This window comes from Ceratotherium simum, chromosome 5 (genome assembly GCF_057802395.1).
Source record: "Ceratotherium simum simum isolate JZ-2026a chromosome 5, ASM5780239v1, whole genome shotgun sequence".
Classification (NCBI taxonomy): domain Eukaryota; kingdom Metazoa; phylum Chordata; class Mammalia; order Perissodactyla; family Rhinocerotidae; genus Ceratotherium; species Ceratotherium simum.
Genome location: NC_141904.1, coordinates 57222854 through 57241529, shown reverse-complemented (window position 1 = coordinate 57241529; position 18676 = coordinate 57222854). Strand labels below are relative to the sequence as shown.

Here is an 18676-nt window from a genome sequence, read left to right as displayed (position 1 = left end):
CGCTGCAGCGGCCAGGGGTTCGCCGGTTCGGATCCCAGGTGCGCACTGATGTATCGCTTGGCAAGCCATGCTGTGGCGGCGTCCCATATAAAGTGGAGGAAGATGGGCACAGATGTTAGCCCAGGACCAGTCTTCCTCAGCAAAAAATGAGGAGGATTGGCAGATGTTAGCACAGGGCTGATCTTCCTCACAAAAAAATAAAAATAAAAGTAACATAACCACATGGCCCATAATTGGGAGACCTCCCTTCTAATACAACCATGTTTTCATTTTGTGTATTTTCCCTGCCAAGCTTTTCCACATATATACATATACACACATATATACGTATACATACATACATTTATACATATGTACAAATTGCATAGGTGCCCTTGTAAATGGTTTTTATCCTGCTTTTTTTAACTTAGCATTTTTCATGTGGCTTGACTTCATAAGTATACTTGTTAATGTTCACACAGTGTTCATTCGAGGATATCCTATAATTTAATTAAACATCTCCCATTGTATGACATTTGGATTTCAGGGCAACTTAGTGCAGGGCTGGAAAGCGTGGGCTCTGGAGCCAGCCTGACCCGGATTTCCTGCTCTGCCACTTCTTAGCTGTGTCATCTTGGGGACTTGTGGGGAGAATGGATTGTTTAGAGGAGAATAATGTATATGAAGCATTTAACATAGTTCCTGGTACATAGCGTATTCTCCATATTTAGTAACTAGTCTATTATTATTTCTAATTCAACACTATTAAATGACAGGGCACTGAAAATATTTTCTTTTGGATTATTTTCTTTTGGTAAATTCACACATGTAGGAATACTGGGCTAAGACATGCATATTTACATTGCTCTTGGTGTATATTGACATCTCTTGATATCACAGTAGTTTTTACTGTCATCAAGAATTCTAAGTATGCTATTTTCGCTGTATGCTCACCAACACTGGAAACTATAATTTTCTAAGTTGGATAATATAGTGTGTTAAACATGATACCTTGTGATGTGCCCACATTAGAAAAGTAGAAAGAATAGTATAATTAGTACCTCCACTCACCCAGCATCCAGCAAACAACGGTTACCCTCTTCACGGTCTCACCACACTGTGTTTTACGAGTACTTTGAGCAAACCTCAGTCATCATGTCATTTCACTCGTCAGTACTTTGGTATACATTTCTACCTGATAAGGACACTTTTTTTTTTACATAACCACCACACCTTATCACACTTAACAAGACTAACAAGAATTCCTTAATATCATCTAATATTCAATTCAAAGTCACATTTCCCCAAATTCAAATTTGCCTTTGAACTGCGTCTTAGGTGATATCAAGGAATTCTTGTTAATTGGTCTCAAAGAAGTCCTTGTACAGTTGGCCTGTTTGAATCAGGATTCCAACATTCTCCACTGTTCCTATAGTTGATATTTTGTAAAACTTCTCCCTCCCTCATTTTTCTCCCCATGCTATTGATTTGTTGGAGAAACCAGATCATTTGTCTGGTGGAATGTTTTCTATCCTGATTTCGAGGATTGCCTTCTCGTGTTGTGGCTTAACTTCTCCCTCCTGTTTCCTGTAAACTGGTGGGTTGATCTAGAGGTTTGATAAGTGTCTTCCTTAATTTTAATGGGGTATTTTGAGGGGACAGCACATCCTTACAGTCCTTCCCTGAGTACAGTCTTATGCAGTTGACAGATACCAATTGTTACTGGCCTCCCCTGGCAGTAGGAGAACAGCACAAAGATTCTATTGACCATTAAACTAGTTGGAAGAAGTTGAATATAGGAATAAGTGATTATCTAGCTTAAAAATACTCCAGCTATAGTTAGTCATTGCTCTGGAAGTCATTGTTTCTTTGTTCCAGTGACCTAAGAAAGCATCTAGAGGTAGATGTGGGCAGGCCCTGCCCTCCAGGAGTTCTAGGTGGAGAGATAATCAGAAAAGTTACGTGGTGGTAGACTGTTAAGTAGTGGTAGACTGTTAAGTAATTTCAAAAGTTGCCAGAGGGCAGAACACAATTAATGAGTGATAGTAATAAGAGTTGTTGGAACTCAGAAAAAAGAACCATCTCCTGTGGGCTGAGTTGATCTAGGAAGGCTTCTCGGAAGAAAAACTTGGTCTGGGAGTTGAATAATTGGTGATGTTTGCAAAGGTAAAGAAGGATAAGGGAGGGTCTATTCTGGACATGAGTTCAAAGATACACAGAACTTTTTAAATGTCAGACAATTGATCCACTCATGTGGACGGCCTTTAGTACATATCTTCTAAGCCTTTTTCTTTCTTTTGTTCTTTAATTTATTCAACAAATATTTATGGAGCACTTATTATGTGCCAGCCTTTTTTGTGGCATGGAAACATGGCTCACGAGACAACCTGATTTCATGGAAGAAACATCAGCTGGGAGTCAGAAGACCTGAGATTCCTCTGAAATCCCGTTTTTAGAATAAAAGTAGAAACAGAACTCCTCAAGGTTATTGTTACTTCCAGTATGTCCAGATGGAGACTTTGGCAGGTCTACTGAGGTTGTAGCACACTGTCATCTTTCCTGGGAAGAAAAGACTCTGCTATTTGAATGAAAAATATATATATATGGCTTAAATTTTTTTGTTCTCTTACCTTCTTTCCTTTATCCTCATTCTTTCTTGTAGAAGCCCTTTATCCTTTGAGCTCTAAAGCTAAGCTGGAAACTCATGAAACAATATTTGTCACTACCCTGGGCAAGGATGCAAATGAAAACAAGAAGAATTCTTTAGCTCCCAGACAGCTCACTTTTGTTCAGATTCCAAGTGCGTGGGATGGAGGCAAAGGGAAGGGTTACCTGTGGTTATCCTGCTGCAAGAGGTGTGCTCATTCGCACAAAAAAGAATTGATCTTGAGGTTAAAAATGGCTTATGGTGGAGTGGGTGGCTGGGAACAAAAGAAAGAAATTGTTAGCATTTTTGACATATTCATACATCTTCGGCAGCAGCTGAACTTCTCTCAATTTGATCCAGGTCTATTTTCCTTTGAATTCAATTCTATCAGCATCTGTTGAGTGCTTGCTGTGTGCAATAGTGGTCATTTCAAGAGGAGGGATTTAGCTTCCCTCCCCATTATCTCCACCAGCTTCCCCCACCCCAGAGCACCCCAAATAAGCTCACAAGCTAAGTATGTACACTGTGGTCCTTGTGCAAACACAGCTTCAAGATGAACCCCCGTCCACCTCCCCCATGATTCCCGTAAGTTCTTCTCTTCCTCTTTCTCTTGCTCTATCACGTAGCATTCAGTAGAATTTCAGAATTTTCAAAATGAGAGGGAATTGAGCAGTCACCCTGTTCTGTGTTTGCTCACAGATGTATTCCACTCCTTCCCCCAACCAGGATATCAGGACAGAGGGTCAGCTCACGTCTTGGCTCCTCTTTTATCCCTAACCTCCTGGGTATAAATGTAAGTGGTTAATGTTCCACAAGACTTGGATTGAAAAACTCTACTTCAGTACATTCTGTTTGATCAAAACAGAATCCAGGAAAGTTAAATGACTTGTCCGCAGCTGCCGGGAGTCTGTGGGTAAACAGGGGCTAAAACCCAGGGCCGCTCCAGCCAGCACACATGTCCTACCTATAAAGCTACCTGTCCATGTTGTGGACAAGGATTGCTGCCCCATAGATCTGGGGCACACTGAGGCCAATGACATTCTGTCCTTGGGGAGAGGGTGCAGCTGCGTGGTTGCGACCATCAGTGTTCCAGGCAGACTAAGTAAGTTCTGGTATGGATATTTAGCAGCTGTGTGACCTTAAGCAAGTTACTTAACCTTTCTGAGCCTATTTATAAAACAGGGAAAGCACCCTCTTCAGCAGGTTGTGAGGACTCAGCAAGATAATACATGTCACGTGCAGACCTTGTATAGAGCAAATGGCACCTAACGTTATTTTCTAGGGTTTTAGCCCTCACATGTGAACTCCCTAAATCACAATAGTTCTCTTTTGTTCTATCCAAAGTTAACTCAACCCTATCTGCATTTCTCCATTTTCTGAAAGAGATCCAGTATGGAATTTTTGCTCTGGGGATGTGGCAAATGTGTACTCTACTCTTAGAAATTATCATAATGTTTGTTTCAGTGCTGTCTTTTCAATTGGTCGGTTGGTTCCTGGGTTTTGAGAAGATTTTCTCCTCCTCCAGACTTACCTCCCAACTTTCTTTGGGACCATAATAACATCTTTGGGACCTAGCTACTGTTTATGAGATTACTACTATGTGTCAGCCCGTTCTCTGGCTTCTCTCTAATCTTCACCTCTGCCCTTTGAAGTAGGTGCTATTATCTCCTAATTGCAGATGAGGGCACTGAGGCTCAGAGAGACTGAGTGACTTGCTTAGTTGTGGAAGATATTTTGGTGGTTCTCCCTCATGGAAGGTGGAGGAGCACACTTGTCTCCTGGATGTAAAGATTTTGTCCAGGATGACTCTAGCACTTGAGATTCACAACTGTCAGGGGCCTGAGTGACCATCCAACCCCTTATTGACCAGCAGGGTAACTGGTGAGCACAGAGGTCACAGGACTTGACCAAAGTCGGTGTAGGAGTCCAGGGCTAAGATTTGAACCCAGGTCTCCTGACTCTCATTTGATGTTCTTACATCATATCATATGATATAGGCTATATTATATCATATAGGTCATATCATATAGGCTTGAATCCTTGACCCTCGGCATCATAGTCTCTGGCATCAGGACACCTGCTAGTTGCAAATGGCCTGCAAATAATTAATGTTCCTTCATAATTGGAACTGCGGGTTCTGGAAGCAAAGTACTTACATTTGAACCCCAGCTCTGCCACTTACCAGCTCTGTGACTTTGGGCAAGTTGTTTGAACTCCCTATGCCTCAGTTTCTCCCTTTATAAGTACCTGCCTCACTGGATTGTTGTGAGGATTACCTGAGTTTACATTATACATCACGTGAAGTCAAAGAACAGTGCCTGGCAGAGAGCAAACCCTCAGTCAGCATTAGCTATGGTCATCATTTGTAGACCTTCTGTCACTTGCCAGGCATCCTTTAGCACTGGGGTCACAACCCTGAACAAGAGAGTCATGATTCTTGCTGTTACAGAGCTTATAGTCCAGTGGGAGACACAGCTGTTAAAGAATAATGAAGCTTATGATTTGTTGAGTAATTCTAGTTCCACTTGTTGTTTATAGAGCACTGTTTAGAAGTTGCTGCAATGTATCTTTGCCTTTAGTTCTGATTTTTATAAATGTGACATCAGTGTAAATATTTTGCATCAGAAGTTTGGCCTGAGGTGCACTGAGCCCTCAGCCTTGAGAAGCCCTTAGTGCTCAGCATCCCATGCCAGCAGCCATCTGTGTGTTGCATCCAGAACAGAACTGACCACAGTCCTGCCACGTGGATGTAAGCAGCCTACCCGAAGGGCAGAAAGGAAGTTATGACTGGGGAAAATCCATAAGGCAGCAAGACTTGGTCACTGAAGGAACAGACAGCTCTCATAGTCATAACGGGCCTGTAGGAAGAGGACACAGTAGGAACCAAATGTTGTCATACAGATAACACAGGCCCTATGCAGCCAAGTACCTATTTTTAAGTGACAGTGGTATATTTTAGGCCAGTTCCATCCCATTTGTAGTCTAGCTCCATTTTCCCTTCAGTGTTTCTTTGCTCATAGTTGATCTTACCTCTGTTTCAACTTCGTTTTCTTGGCCATTTGATATTAAAGGAATCTATATGCAAATGCATTTCCTGACAAATGAAGACATTGAGCTGAATTTTCTGATGAACCCTTATAAAATACGACCATACTGAACTCACCCAAAACATGGGCTGCCTGTACCAAACGTGCTGATTTTAGACAAAGATGCTTTCGTCCGTAAGTGATATTATCTTCTTTTATTTCCTGTAATAAAATAGCATAAAATCAAGACAATGTTCCACGCACACTTCAGTTTTTGCTGTTTTATAGCATAACAGAAGATAAGCAATTACGTTTCAAACAACTTATTTTACGGTTCAAGAAACCGCACCTCAGAGAGTTTAATTGACATGCCCAAGGTCACACAGCAAATTTAGTGGTAGATTGAACCCCGTGTCTTCAGTTGAGGTCAGTTCACCCTTGACTGTGCTGCTTTCATGGATGTCCAACAGTCAAAGCCACATTTGCAATCATGGCTTTACATTAAAGAATTAACTCCTTTGGGAGGAAAGAGAGTAGAAAAGGTCCCCCAAACCCAAATTTTCCTCTCTAATTCATTGAGGAAAAAATGGTGTAGGATGATTTATGTACCAGAGAGGTTAACAATAATATAGTTTATGTGCTTACTTTGTGCCTAGAATGTTGACATATGTATTATCTCATTAAACTATTCATATGTTTTATCTCATTAAAGCCATGAAACTCTCATAGCCCCATTTCACAGATGATTAAGCTGAAGTTTTATGTGGTTAAATAAATTGTTCCAAAGTCAGATAGTTAAGTGGAAAACTTGGTATTTGAATCCAGGCTTCTCCTTCTAGGACTTGTGTTCTATGTTCTACTAGGAACTGAAGGAATGGGGTATTGAATATTCCACAAAGTTTTACTGTAGAGCAAGGGTGGAAGGGAAATATCTTATTCTTCAAAAATTAATGTCATGAGATAAGGTATTTATAATGATTTTTCAATTTACTTGGAGCAGTCTGTAGGTATTTTTTTCCCTTTACTTTGTAACTTTGCACCTTCCATATTAAAAGTTTTTCTAGGAAATGAAAAATTAATTAGGGGGAAGGAGGCCTCCCCTATTCCTGCTTCCAGCTGGTACAGATGCTTGGCCTCCTCTGGACAGGTAGGAGGGAGAATGCTGGCCTGTCTCTGCTGAGCTGGTAAACTGGAGAAGTATCTGAATTCAGGAATGGTGCCAGGTGGGGTGGGGGCGAGGGAAGGAGGAAAGGGATGTGGTGTTTGGAGCCCATAACTCAGGAAACGTGATGGCACCTAATTTCAGAGTGGCATGAGGCAAGCATTTAGGAAAAGAATAATGAGCTATTGTTGTGGGCTTTTTTTTTCTTTAATGGGCGGGTTGTTTTTATAAAGTTTTATGAACAGGAAACTGAAGCAAAATGCTGATCCCTTTGGTTTTTGAGCTCTGCCAGCATCATTTACACTTTATTTTTGAGTGTTGGTGACAGGCACTTCCTTTAACACTTCTGGGGGTGAAGTGTAACAAGATACCCCAAACTGCACTTCATAACAACAGCAGAACCCAAATGAAAAGTTGTAGTTTCAGATCTTGTCGATAACACCATAGGACAGAATCAGATCCTTCCCCAACCCAGGGAGAAAGATAACTCTTTCAGAAACCAAGGTAGTCTGCAGAACGTTTTCCCTTTTAAAACATTCTAGAAAATTTGCCCAATATGTGGAAAACCTCTAACATGCATTAAAATGGGTCTTGCTGTGGCAAAGAAAATACTGATCGAATTCCCCTCCTCTCCTGATCATAAAAACCCAGCCTCCCCAGCTATTGCTTCCCCTGGAATATGATTTCATCTTAAAGAAGGTAGTCCTATCTGTTGTGCGTTTTGGATGCCCTAAACCAACGTTTCAGGCATCTGGCTGCCAACTTCAGAGATGTTAAAAACTGTTTTGTTTCTGCAGGGCACTTATTCATTGCTTACCTTGTAAAAGTTATGTCTTGTTGCATTTTCCCAGCACCGGAGCAATCCTTGTACCTAACCATTGCATTTGGTTTTTCTGAGCCTGCAGGCAGCACTGGGTTATTAAAGTTCAAGGAGGAAGCCACGTGATGTTGGCTTTACAATTTTAATTCTCTCCTACCTTCTTCCCTTCCTTCCTCCCACTCACTGACAGATGAGTTTTGTTCGCAGTGTACTGTGTTTAAACCAGAATGAGCTCTCAGAGCATCTCTTGTAAGACTCTAGGTGAGGACACCCAGACAGGGAGAGGGCATGACCCTCCCTTGGAGGAGCAGCTGACAGAGAAGTTTCCTTCTTCTCCCATTGGCTTTGTTTGATAAAAAGTCCTTGAGTCCATAATTTCACATCAGCCTGGGAACTTTAGATTAGCACCATGTTTAATCTTGCAGAAATGCCAAAAATCTCCCCTCCCACTTATAAGTCAGCCCTTTGGGGCCCAACTGAAGAGAGCAAAGTTTCAATATAAATCGCACTAGGTGTGAGTATTGCAAGTTGAAAAGAAAAAAATTTTTATAGAGTTTAACCTGGAATCAAAAACCTGTAGAAGGAAAAGGAAGAAAGTGCCATGGAGGAAAGGAAAAGGGCAGATGAGCCTGTTACAAGGCATCTCTGAAAACAGACAAGTTGACATCCTTTTGCCACCAGAGTTTCATAGTCTCCCTGGCAATTTACCTTGTCCAGGAATTAGTGTAAATTGTCAAGTGTGTGTAAAAAGCTGGAGGGAAGTGCAAGCTCTCAATAATATCCGAGAGGACACCATATCTTGACACTGCAGGAGCAGTCTCTCAAAGTGGTTTCGGTGAGTTTTGGACTCTTCAAAGCTAAACGTTAGGGACCGTGTCTACTTTTTTTTTTTTTTTTTTTTTGGTGAGGAAGATCAGCCCTGAGCTAACATCCATGCAAATCCTCCTCTTTTTTTTTTGCTGAGGAAGACCAGCTCTGAGCTAACATCTATTGCCAATCCTCCTCCTTTTTTTTTTCCCCCAAAGCCCCAGTAGATAGTTGTATGTCATAGTTGCACATCCTTCTAGTTGCTGTATGTCGGACGCGGCCTCAGCATGGCCAGAGAAGCGGTGCATCGGTGCGCGTCCGGGATCTGAACCTGGGCTGCCGGTAGCGGAGCGCGCGCATCTAACCGCTAAGCCACAGGGCCGGCCCCCATGTCTACTTTTCAAAATTTCTTTTAACAGCCCACTGTGGTATTCTGCATATGATTTCTTGGTCCCATCTCAAAAACTTTAAATATGCTATGTTCCTTGTTGCAAAAATTCTCTGGATTTACCTCCTCCATGACATGTCTTTGATTAGCCCCATTTCAATTTAATTTTCATTTCAACAAATATGGATCCTTCTGCCATGTGCCAGCGTGATAGGAGCTGGAGCCATGGTGGTGAGTGAGACAGATATGGTCCCTGTGCCCTTGTAGCTTGCTGTTGGGCAGCGGAGACACATTGAATCAGTCGTTATGAACAGGTTGAGAGGTACTCAGTACTGTGGGGGCACAAAGCAAGGGTTCCCCTAGCCTGAGGATCAAGGACAGCCCTGGATGAGAGGAATTAGCCAGGAAGCCATCTGGTGGTTGTTCTTGTCATGCCAAAGAACTAAATGATCGTGAGGTGATAAAGTTGGTGAACTAGAGGCTGGTGCTTTTGTTTAGTCTTCTGTTGCCAAAGCTTTTGGTTCAGTCAGAATTGTGCGCATGTGAGACCTGTGTTTGCTGATCTTGGTTTTAGATATGAGATGTAAAAAATTCAAACACAGCAGAAGCTCCCGTAACCCAGCTCCCACTTAACCAAAGCGTTCAGTGAACCTGCACCCTCTGATGCCCCTGTGGTGTTGTCAGATGCCCACGGCACAAGGAACACTTTCAGCTAGTGAGCTGCTGTCTAGCACACGCCAGCCGACTTCCGCTCCCACCAGATGAGTGAGACACATGCTCGCCAGGAGTAGGAGTCCCTGAGCCTGTTGCTGCTGGTTAAACTTGTTCTGTAATTGAGGTCTTCTACACACGCACCCTCTTCCCTGTCCACCCTCTCCACGCCCCAGGTCTTTTTCAAGTAAACATCTCAAGCCAACTGCCCTCCTCCAATTCTCTACTGCTACAGCTAATTTTTTAAAAACTTAAATGCAGTCATGTCCCCTGGCTATGAAGATAAGCATATTTTTAGTTGGAACTCTGAATACAAGATTGTAAATCAGGTCTCAAGAACCAGAACATGTCTCCTGGTGGGTGGTTTAGCTGGTAGTTTACTCAGAGTGTGGACTTGCATATTTTTCATTGTATCCCCGATGCACCCATATGAATATAGCAGGCTGTCTAGCACATCATAGTTCCTCAGTGCTGGATGAGCAAATAAACAGCTCCCCATGCCTATTCTGGATTTTGAGGCTACAACCATTGGACTAATTGCTCCTGGGCACCTCTGGCCTGAGGATCTGTGGTCAGAGTGCTTCTGGCCCCTGGTTCATTATTGGGCTTGCTGATAATTCTAACTCACAACACTATGCTACTCAAACAGCGCTCTTTGAGGGTGTTTATCAAAAACTCAAATTTTTATCCACTGCTGAATTCCAATTCAGTGGACCCAAAATGGGGCCCAGGGATATGGATTTGATAAGCTTCTCAGTTGATTTCACTGCAGGTGGCTTCAGGAATTATTGTCCCTGAATTCCCAGAAGTCATGTTTCTGTGATAGGTTTTCAAATCCTGGCCAGATGATATGAATACTGCTATATTTCATTGTTATGCCCATTTCCCCCATATGCCCATTTTAACTTCTCTGGAATTGAGATGTATCTTACAACTGATCACATGTTATAATTTAATTGGCAACATTTCTTTCTTTCTTGGTAGTACATAAAATAGCACATATTACAGTCTTTGGCATCTTAGGTTTGATGAAATATGGTACTTTGATTGCTGAGTTTGTAGTTGATAGAAAACACTTCCACTACCCAAGGCTAGAATTTACACATTTTAGATTCTAATGCAATGGTTATAATAAGAAACCTGCATAACGCACACATTAGCTGTAGTCTGAGGGGAATAAATAGTTTTGGAATATAACAAATTTATTGAATTCTTGGTCAAAAAATATGAAATACTCTCAAATCCAGACTATCCGTAAAATTCAAAGACCCTCTAGTAGTGTACAGAAAGTGTTCTAAGGGCTGGCTTAAATTCTGTAAGCAAAACAAGCCTGCTGATAGTAATCAGCTCAGATTGGAGAAGGTCAGGATTCTTATTGCAAAATCTCAAGTGGAGACGGGTTTCTGATCACACACACTGTGCAGCCAGAAATGTCTCAAAAAGACAGTAAATTGAACCCCTTGGGGTTTTTATTTCATTGCTGAGTTTGCATTTTTGCCCACCAAAACAATTAAATATGGTGGTAAATGTTGCCCTGGGAAAGACCAAGCTTTGAAACGTTTCTTCCCCTTCCTCAATTTCTTTTTAGAATGTTATCTTTCATTGAAACTTTCATTTTCCCTGGACTTCTGAAGTGTATTTTCATATCTGAAGCCGTTTAAGACAATTTTCTGTCCCCCACTTACTCCAATATTCTTCTTTGTCTTCTTGTCCTTTTCATGTTTTATGAAATCTGTTATTCAGTTAAGGGTCAGATTTGGGCATCAGGGAAGGATTCTAGGCATGTCAGTATCCTGAGGCTTCTTGGTACTCAAGCACTTTTTCTTTGCTTGCCGTGCCGAAACTGACATTTGACATCAATCAATGATCAAGGTCTAAGGTGAAAATATCCTTGAGGTCAAAACCAACAGATTCTTCTGGTTCTGATGCCATATTTCATTTGTGCACAGTCTTTAATGCAGAGTTTCTCAACAGTGGCATTATTGGCATTTTGGACCTGTTAATTGTTTGTTCTGGAGGACTGTGCTGTGCATGATAGGATGTTTACCAGCATCCTGGGCCTCTACTCATTAGATGCCACTAGCATCCTCCCCCAGTGACTATCAAAAATGTATCCAGACATTGCCAGATGTCACCTGGGGGGCAAAATTGCCCCCAGTTGAGAATCACTGCTGTAATGAAACAGAGACTGGGAATGCACCTGTCTTTGGTATATCAGGGCAAGACACATATTCATTCCTTTTTTTAAAACATAAAGTCTTGATTATTTTTGCATTATAGCTAATAATCCACAGGATTAGCTCAGTCCCGGAAGAAAGAGAAAGATTCTATCACTTAACTGGTTTTTCAGACTTGTTTCAGAAAATGAGATCTTTAAAAGAATGCAAAAATGAAGTCTTACAGCTTTAGAATATCCAGGGATGTATTTTCATGAATCTAGCCTGGAGCCAAGGGACATATCCCTAGGCAGGGGGTAGTAATAATACAGCTATGATTTTAGATATTATCCGCACTTCATTTGTGCCATTTTTACCTAACAGTAAACCACAGTCCTGATCTCTCAGAATTCACTGCCAGAACTTCTTCAGGCTTTTAACTCCCCTCTCCCATCGAGACTGAAGTTGTAGAGAGGAGAGGGAGCGTAGTTATTAACTGGGAATGTCGCCCAAAGGGAAGGGGAGGGGAGAGGTGTTGGCACACACGTGTCCAACATGTATCTACATGACCATGTCAGATTAGCATGGGTAAAAGAGATGGCTCCAGATGCTAAGGGAGCAGATGGAGGTGTACGTGTTCGAACGCCATGCTTTGGGGAATCGGCTACTGTCACTTGAGCTACTTCTGCAAATGCACACCTCACTGCAGAGGTTACAGTTGAAAGGTCATATTGTAAGAGCCAACCATATTCCTAGAGCAGGTGTGTATTACACACCTCCCTGGCATAGAGGTTCAGGAATGGGTAGAGAAGAGGAGGGGAGAAATGTAGCTAATTGAGCACCTAATCTGTAACAAACACTCACATATTTGGTGAATGAGTGAATGGGTGGATGAACAAATGAACAAATGCACCTTTAAGAAAAAGAAGAAGCCACCAACCCTGATGTTAAGTATAATGCTGAGAGGACAAAGCATTGTCCCAGTAGATGAGAAGATTATCACAGCCACTTTAACTTCTGAAGTTTTAGCTTCATGCTGAGCCTGTTCTGCTCACTGTCACGGCAGTGGGATTTGAGGAGTTGATTGATGGTCTCCCAGCCATGCCTGGCTGTCTGCTCATCTAAAAGGAGCCAATAACCAGTGGTGGGCTTGTGTGTGGAGGTCCCCCACTCCACCAGCAGCACAAATGAGCCCCGCTCAGACCAGGCGAGAACGCAGGCCCTGCTCTTGGCACCATTCCTGGAAATGCAGAAGAGACTTCTTTATTCCAGTCTCCAGGCTTCTGGCTAGCGAGGAACACTGCCCGGCTGTGCAGAGTTTTATAGGATTATAACGGGTTGTGCTGAAGGTGAGTTCTGAAAGGCACTTTGTGCTGTTGCTTTGAGTGAAGCTGACTGTTAGGGCAGTGTTGTTCCTAAACCCATAAACACGCACACAGGCAGGATGGGGAATGCCGGGCTCCTGGGGCTAGCTCAGCTGGGCAGCACTGCAGTTGGACCAGCTTCCCTCAACTGTGACACCAGCCTCAAGGGTGTGTTTGGGAACCCTCCAGTAGAGCAGCCTGCTTTCTGACAAAGTCTTTGGTTACAGACACCCCTGGTTTGAATCCTAGGCAGATTGCCCAAACCCCAAATCTGCTAATTTTGGAGCAGCACCTCACACGCGAGGGAGGTTCTTGAAGTCAGGGCACAAGGTAGAAATTGCATGGGGTCAAAAATACCCTTGAAAATCCTTTAAATGTCTCAAGGACCACATACATGGCTTGTATATACCCAAAATTGCCAGCTTCAGTTTACAGGCCTTATTGTACCAAAAATATATGTCTTTAAACACCAGAATCCTATTCCTGCTGGTGAGACAGTCATGCGAGGAGAAGCTTAGAAGCATCAGACCACCCAAGGGAACTCTAGATTCCCATTTTTCCTTTTACACTCATTTTGGGGCTTATACTTTTCTTTGCGGCACTATTTAAATTGTTACTGGCCATTAGCAATCAATTTCTCTCTGCCTAGCAATTATAGTGGAAAGGACATTAAGTTTGCTGTACATATGTTATGTGGCCATATGTATTGATTGATTTTTATGGTTCCAAATCTTTTGAAGAGGGGCAAAAAAATGTTTTAAGAGAAAGTAGATATGGCAGACTTCTCATCAAATAATATGACCATTCTTTGATCTATGATAGTTGTTCTTAAACTTGAGGTTGAGGTCACCTGCCTTCCTTAGGGTTTATTTACTACCACACTGGACTTATGGTGTTTCAGACTTCCTGCTCAGCCCTGAGAATCCCATAGTGAGTAGCCCAAGTCCCAGGGCTGTCATAGTTTGCTGGGGTCGCTTTTTTCTTCACCAAGTGCTGGAAGTATACTTCCCAACTGGAGGACAAGGCCCAGCAAGCTCCACCAGGGATCAAAGCCCATCCTAGAAGGGGCTGTTGCTTGCCAGAGTCATCTAGTTGTGATGGTGGGCCTGTGGGGGCCAGAAGAGCAGGGAGTGGAAGGGAATAAGGAGCAGCTCCAGGGGCTTCAGCTCATATCCTCAGCAGCCAGGGGAGCCCTGAGTGGGGCGTGTCACTGCCTCCTGGCCCTGCTTTGGCTGCAGAATTAATCAGGGGCTGCTTTGGTTGGGTGCCCTTGGAGATGGGCTTCCCCTCACTCCTCCACCAAGCTTGGCCAATACTTTAAACTGTATTTAATATTTTAGAAGTTAATTTCTAGTTTCCCAAGTAACCCAAGAATATATTTTTCTTGTAAAAAATTTAAGAACATTATAAATTTAAAGTCTCCTTTGTCCACTACCTTCAATCCTTTAATCCCAGGCACCCTCTGGCACTGATTGCCTCTCCTCAACCCCAAGGGAACTTGTACGAGTTTGCTGTGCATCATCCCAGAAGGTTTTCAAGGCTATTTACCTACATATGTCTCTATAGAAAATATACAGAATTCTTTTGTAGATGTGTTTTTAACACAAATAGTATTATACTGAGCTTACTCCGCAATTATTTTTTAACTGACACAGTGGAGATCTTTCCATGCCACACCCATAGACCCATCTTCATTTTGACTACTGCTGAATGGTGTTCCATGAGGAGAGTTTATTTAAGCACTCCCTACTGATGGATATTACGGTTGTTTCCAGTTTTGTTTTGTCTTTTACTGTCCCAGACAGGGCTGCCTCGAATGATCTTATAATTGCCTATTAGACATTTACATTGTGTTTCTCCAGAAAGGCATGGTAGAGCCAGGTCATCGCTGCACAGCTTTATCTTGACAGATCCTGTCAGATTACCCTTCTGAGTGGCAGGCAGCCTCTTACCAGCCTCTTCATATTTTAAAATGGGGGCAGGGGAAATGGTTCCACGGAACTCTCTGGAAGTGGTCGAACTGTTTTGTGTCCCGATTGTGGAGGTGGCAACACAAGTGTTTACAGTTGTCAGCACTCAACGAACTGTATACACTTAAAATGGGAACATTTTATATTTGTAGATTATACTCCAACGACGTTCATTAAAAAAAAAAAGTGTGAGGGGAGACTGGCCTGGGAATAAAGCAAGACGGAACACCGCCTCTTCTTAACGTGGGCTTCTAAAACGCTCGCTTTTCCCCCAGTCCGCCGCCCCCGCCCGGGCCTCCTCTCTACTCGCCGCCCGGCTTCGCCCCAGCCTCCGTCCTGCCCGCCGCCTCTTCCACTCCGGGAGAGCCGGGGAGCCCGAGTGGAGCTGTCACTGGGCCGGGCGGCCCGGCGATCGCCTCCCCGTCGCCGAGGGCCCGCGGGAGGAATGGTCCCGCGGGGGATCGCCCTCGCCCTCGCCCCTCGCCTCCCCAGAGGGTTTCCGCCAGGCGGCACCTGGGCGCTCCCGTGACGCGTCGGGGCGGAGCTGCAGCCCCCCTGCCCCTCCCGAGTGGGCGGCCCGGCCGCGGCTCCGCCCCCCGCGCAGCCGGAGTGCCGAAGTCGGGTCCCGCCTGGCTAGAAGCCGGCTGTCAGTCTCCGAGTCGCAGCCGCCGCCCGGCACCGTGGAGCTGGGGCCCCCTTTCGCCCGGGAGTTTTGTGGTCGCCTCGGGTCAGCGGTGACATCCCAAAGGGCAGGCCCGGCAGCCACCATGGTGGCAAAGGATTACCCCTTCTACCTCACAGTCAAGAGGGCGAACTGCAGCCTGGAGGTACCCCCGGCCAGCAGTCCGGCCAAGGACGCCGAGGTAGGGCCTCCACCTGGACTTCTCTGGGTCCGTCCGTCTGTCTGTCTGTCTCCATCTCTTACTCTCTCGGCTCCCTTCCTGTGTCACTGTCTCTCTGTTTCCATCTCTCACTCTGTGTGTTCTTCTCTCTTTCTCTCTCACACACTGTCTCTGTCTCCCTGTCTCCATCTCTCTGTCTCGGTTTCTCTGTCTCCCTCTCGCTCCTTCTCTGTGACTCAAGCGTGAGCCGCCTCCACTGTCCCTGTTTCTCTTCCTCCCGGCCAGAGAACAGCTGCCTTCTTGCCCCTGCCTCTCTCTCCTGCCTCCTGCAGGGCTCTCAGACTGTCCATCTTCTATCTAGACCCGGCAGAGAGATTTTCTCCTACTGTATCAGCAGGCCCGATGTAAGGGAAGAGCTATGGTTTATGCGTGGGTTTTCCCTTTCCTGGGTTGAGGGACCTGGGGGAGGTTCTTGGGGACCCCTCAGGACATCTCACCTGTTAGGCTTGGCCTTGCAGCTGTTTGGCAGCAAAGACAGGACATGGCACCTCTCCTTGTCACCTGTGGCCAGTGGGGATCATTCAGCTGGGGGTCTGGGGGCTGAATGAGTAATCTGAGTATCTCCCACATGGATCCTAAAATAAATTAAACTCCTCCGGGTGGTGGGAAGCTGTCTTGGAACATTGGAAATATTTCTCTTTCTGGGAACTTTCCTGTGCCTTGAGGGTGATGTGAAGGAGCCTTCCTGGCTTGTGTTTAGTCTGCCTTTTCCTCCTGTGTGTTATATCTCTGGCAGAAATCTCACCAGCCTTAAAGGTGGGGTTCAGCTGGAGGAGAAAGCGTCTCTTTCTTTCTTTGAGGGTCTTAGGGAATACAGTTGCTTTCACTAGATCACAGCTCTGCTGTGGCCAAGCTATAGTGGAATCCACAGGATCCAGCTCATCATTGTCATTTGTATGTCTGTCTGGGAGATCTCCACTCTCTCCTACCATGACCGAGGAAAGTCTGGAGGCAGGTGTGCATCCGGCTTTGTCACAGCATTGTTGGGGGTTCCACCCGTCACCCTTGGGTCTGCTCAGCTATGTGCACTAGGCTCAATGAATTATATATTCAGGAGGAGAAGCATCAAAGATTCATTGCCTCTAACAAGAGCCGCTCCAAGCTGACAAAACTCCAAACAGTATCTGGTTGTGACCAGCTTTCTGTAAGCTGAGTGCAAGCTGACTTCTCACCCCCACCCTCACCTCCACCCCACACCCCAGCTCAGTTGTATATTTTTACAAAGAGTTTTTGTTCCCAGCAGCTGTTGAAGTGTGAGAGCCCTAGTGGTGTTTGGACTCTTAAGTTTTGACAGGACAGCACCTGCATAGAATTCAGGTTGTTCAGGCTTGGAATGGATATAATGATTTTTCAGTGGGAACTTCATAATTTAATGAATGTGGGAGCAGAGAAGCTAGTGCCCCCTCAAACTCCTTTTGAAAGAACGCAAAGCAAAACCAAGTTTAATTAATAAATTGAAGTAGGTCAAATAAAAGAATAGTGAGAATAGCTCTGGACTCTAACTAGTCCCTTCTTGCTGTCACTTAGTCTTGTGTTTTTGAGTAGTTTGGCTAAAGGCTTAGGTCAAACTCATCTGCTTAGTCTTTTCTTATACTTAGAGTGTAAATATATCTATATATCACAAATGTGATGAAAGAAATGTATCACCAAATGTCAAATATTAATTCTCTTCATGGTAGCTGGATCCAGATTATAGAATGTGACTTATTTTCCATTTGTGAAGATGTCCTGGGGTGGGAGTAAGAATCAGGGAGGAACAATTTCGGAAATAGTTGGTAAATATTTTCAGGTATCACCATTGAGAATTTTTTTTTTAGTGTTTAAATCAAAGTAGAATTATCTCTTATGCTCTATGCACCTTGAGGCGGAGGTGTCCAGTACATCTTCTAGCTTCGTTGACATGACATACCACTTCCTGATAATGGCAATAGGCAAGTTGGAAAAAGAAACCTAAGTGAGTTTGAGGGCTAGTTTTCTGGTTTCATTATCAGCGCAAAAACACAGCCGACCCTTGTAGGCCTCACTTCTCCATGAGCAGTTAACTAAAATATATTTTCTACCAGCAGGTGTCGTCAATATTTGTAAGTTTTTAAAAAATAGCATACACTAGTTGGCCTTTTGAAAAGCATGATTATATACTTGTTTATAAACTGTGCATTAACTGTTAATTCCTATGAAACTAATTTTTTAAGATTGATCATTTTCTTTGCAGAAAGAATGTGGTTATAATTAAAAAAAAAAAAACTGGCCTATGCAAAGTCCTTTTTGACCTTCAAAGGCAGTTGCAGCAAAGCACCTGTGCCCTTTAGACATACAATGGTCGTTCGTTCGGAATTTGCTATAGGGAGGACAGTGGGGAGAGCGCTGCATGGGCAGGTGCCTTCTAGCATTTGTTCTTGTCATTTCAGCAAGCGACTGGGGAAGGCCACTTAGGGAAAGGCTCGTGGGGAAGGGACAGGTGTCAGTGATGTGCGTCTGATACCATACACTTGAATAAAAATGTGCAACAATAAGCATTCTCTTAAAAGCAAATCATAACAAAATTTCTTCTCGAGATTTAAGTGCTTTGTAATTTTTAAAATTTCAATGACAGTTTCCAGTGAAAGAAAAAAAGATACATTTTTAAAATTTATTTTCTTTAAAATATCTATTTTAAACATTAAATACATTCTACATGGATTATAATATTAATATAATACTGCTTCTTAATCTGGTATTTCTTATGGCATGGGTGTATGAGTTGG

At 43.6% G+C, this 18676-nt stretch overlaps 1 protein-coding gene across 3 annotated transcripts in view; it reads left to right on the top strand.

The window, feature by feature from the left end:
- ARHGEF3 (Rho guanine nucleotide exchange factor 3) overlaps window positions 1–18676 on the top strand; it is a 296369-nt gene that overhangs the window by 214882 nt on the left and 62811 nt on the right. The window contains exon 1 of one of the 3 annotated variants that reach the window (XM_004419842.2): window positions 15683–15893. The exons of the other annotated variants lie outside the window; for them this stretch is intronic. Coding sequence (XP_004419899.1) covers window positions 15798–15893 — 96 coding nt within the window. The 5' untranslated portion in view covers window positions 15683–15797. Of the gene's footprint in view, window positions 1–15682; window positions 15894–18676 lie in introns of those variants that run through there. 3 annotated transcript variants of the gene reach the window in all.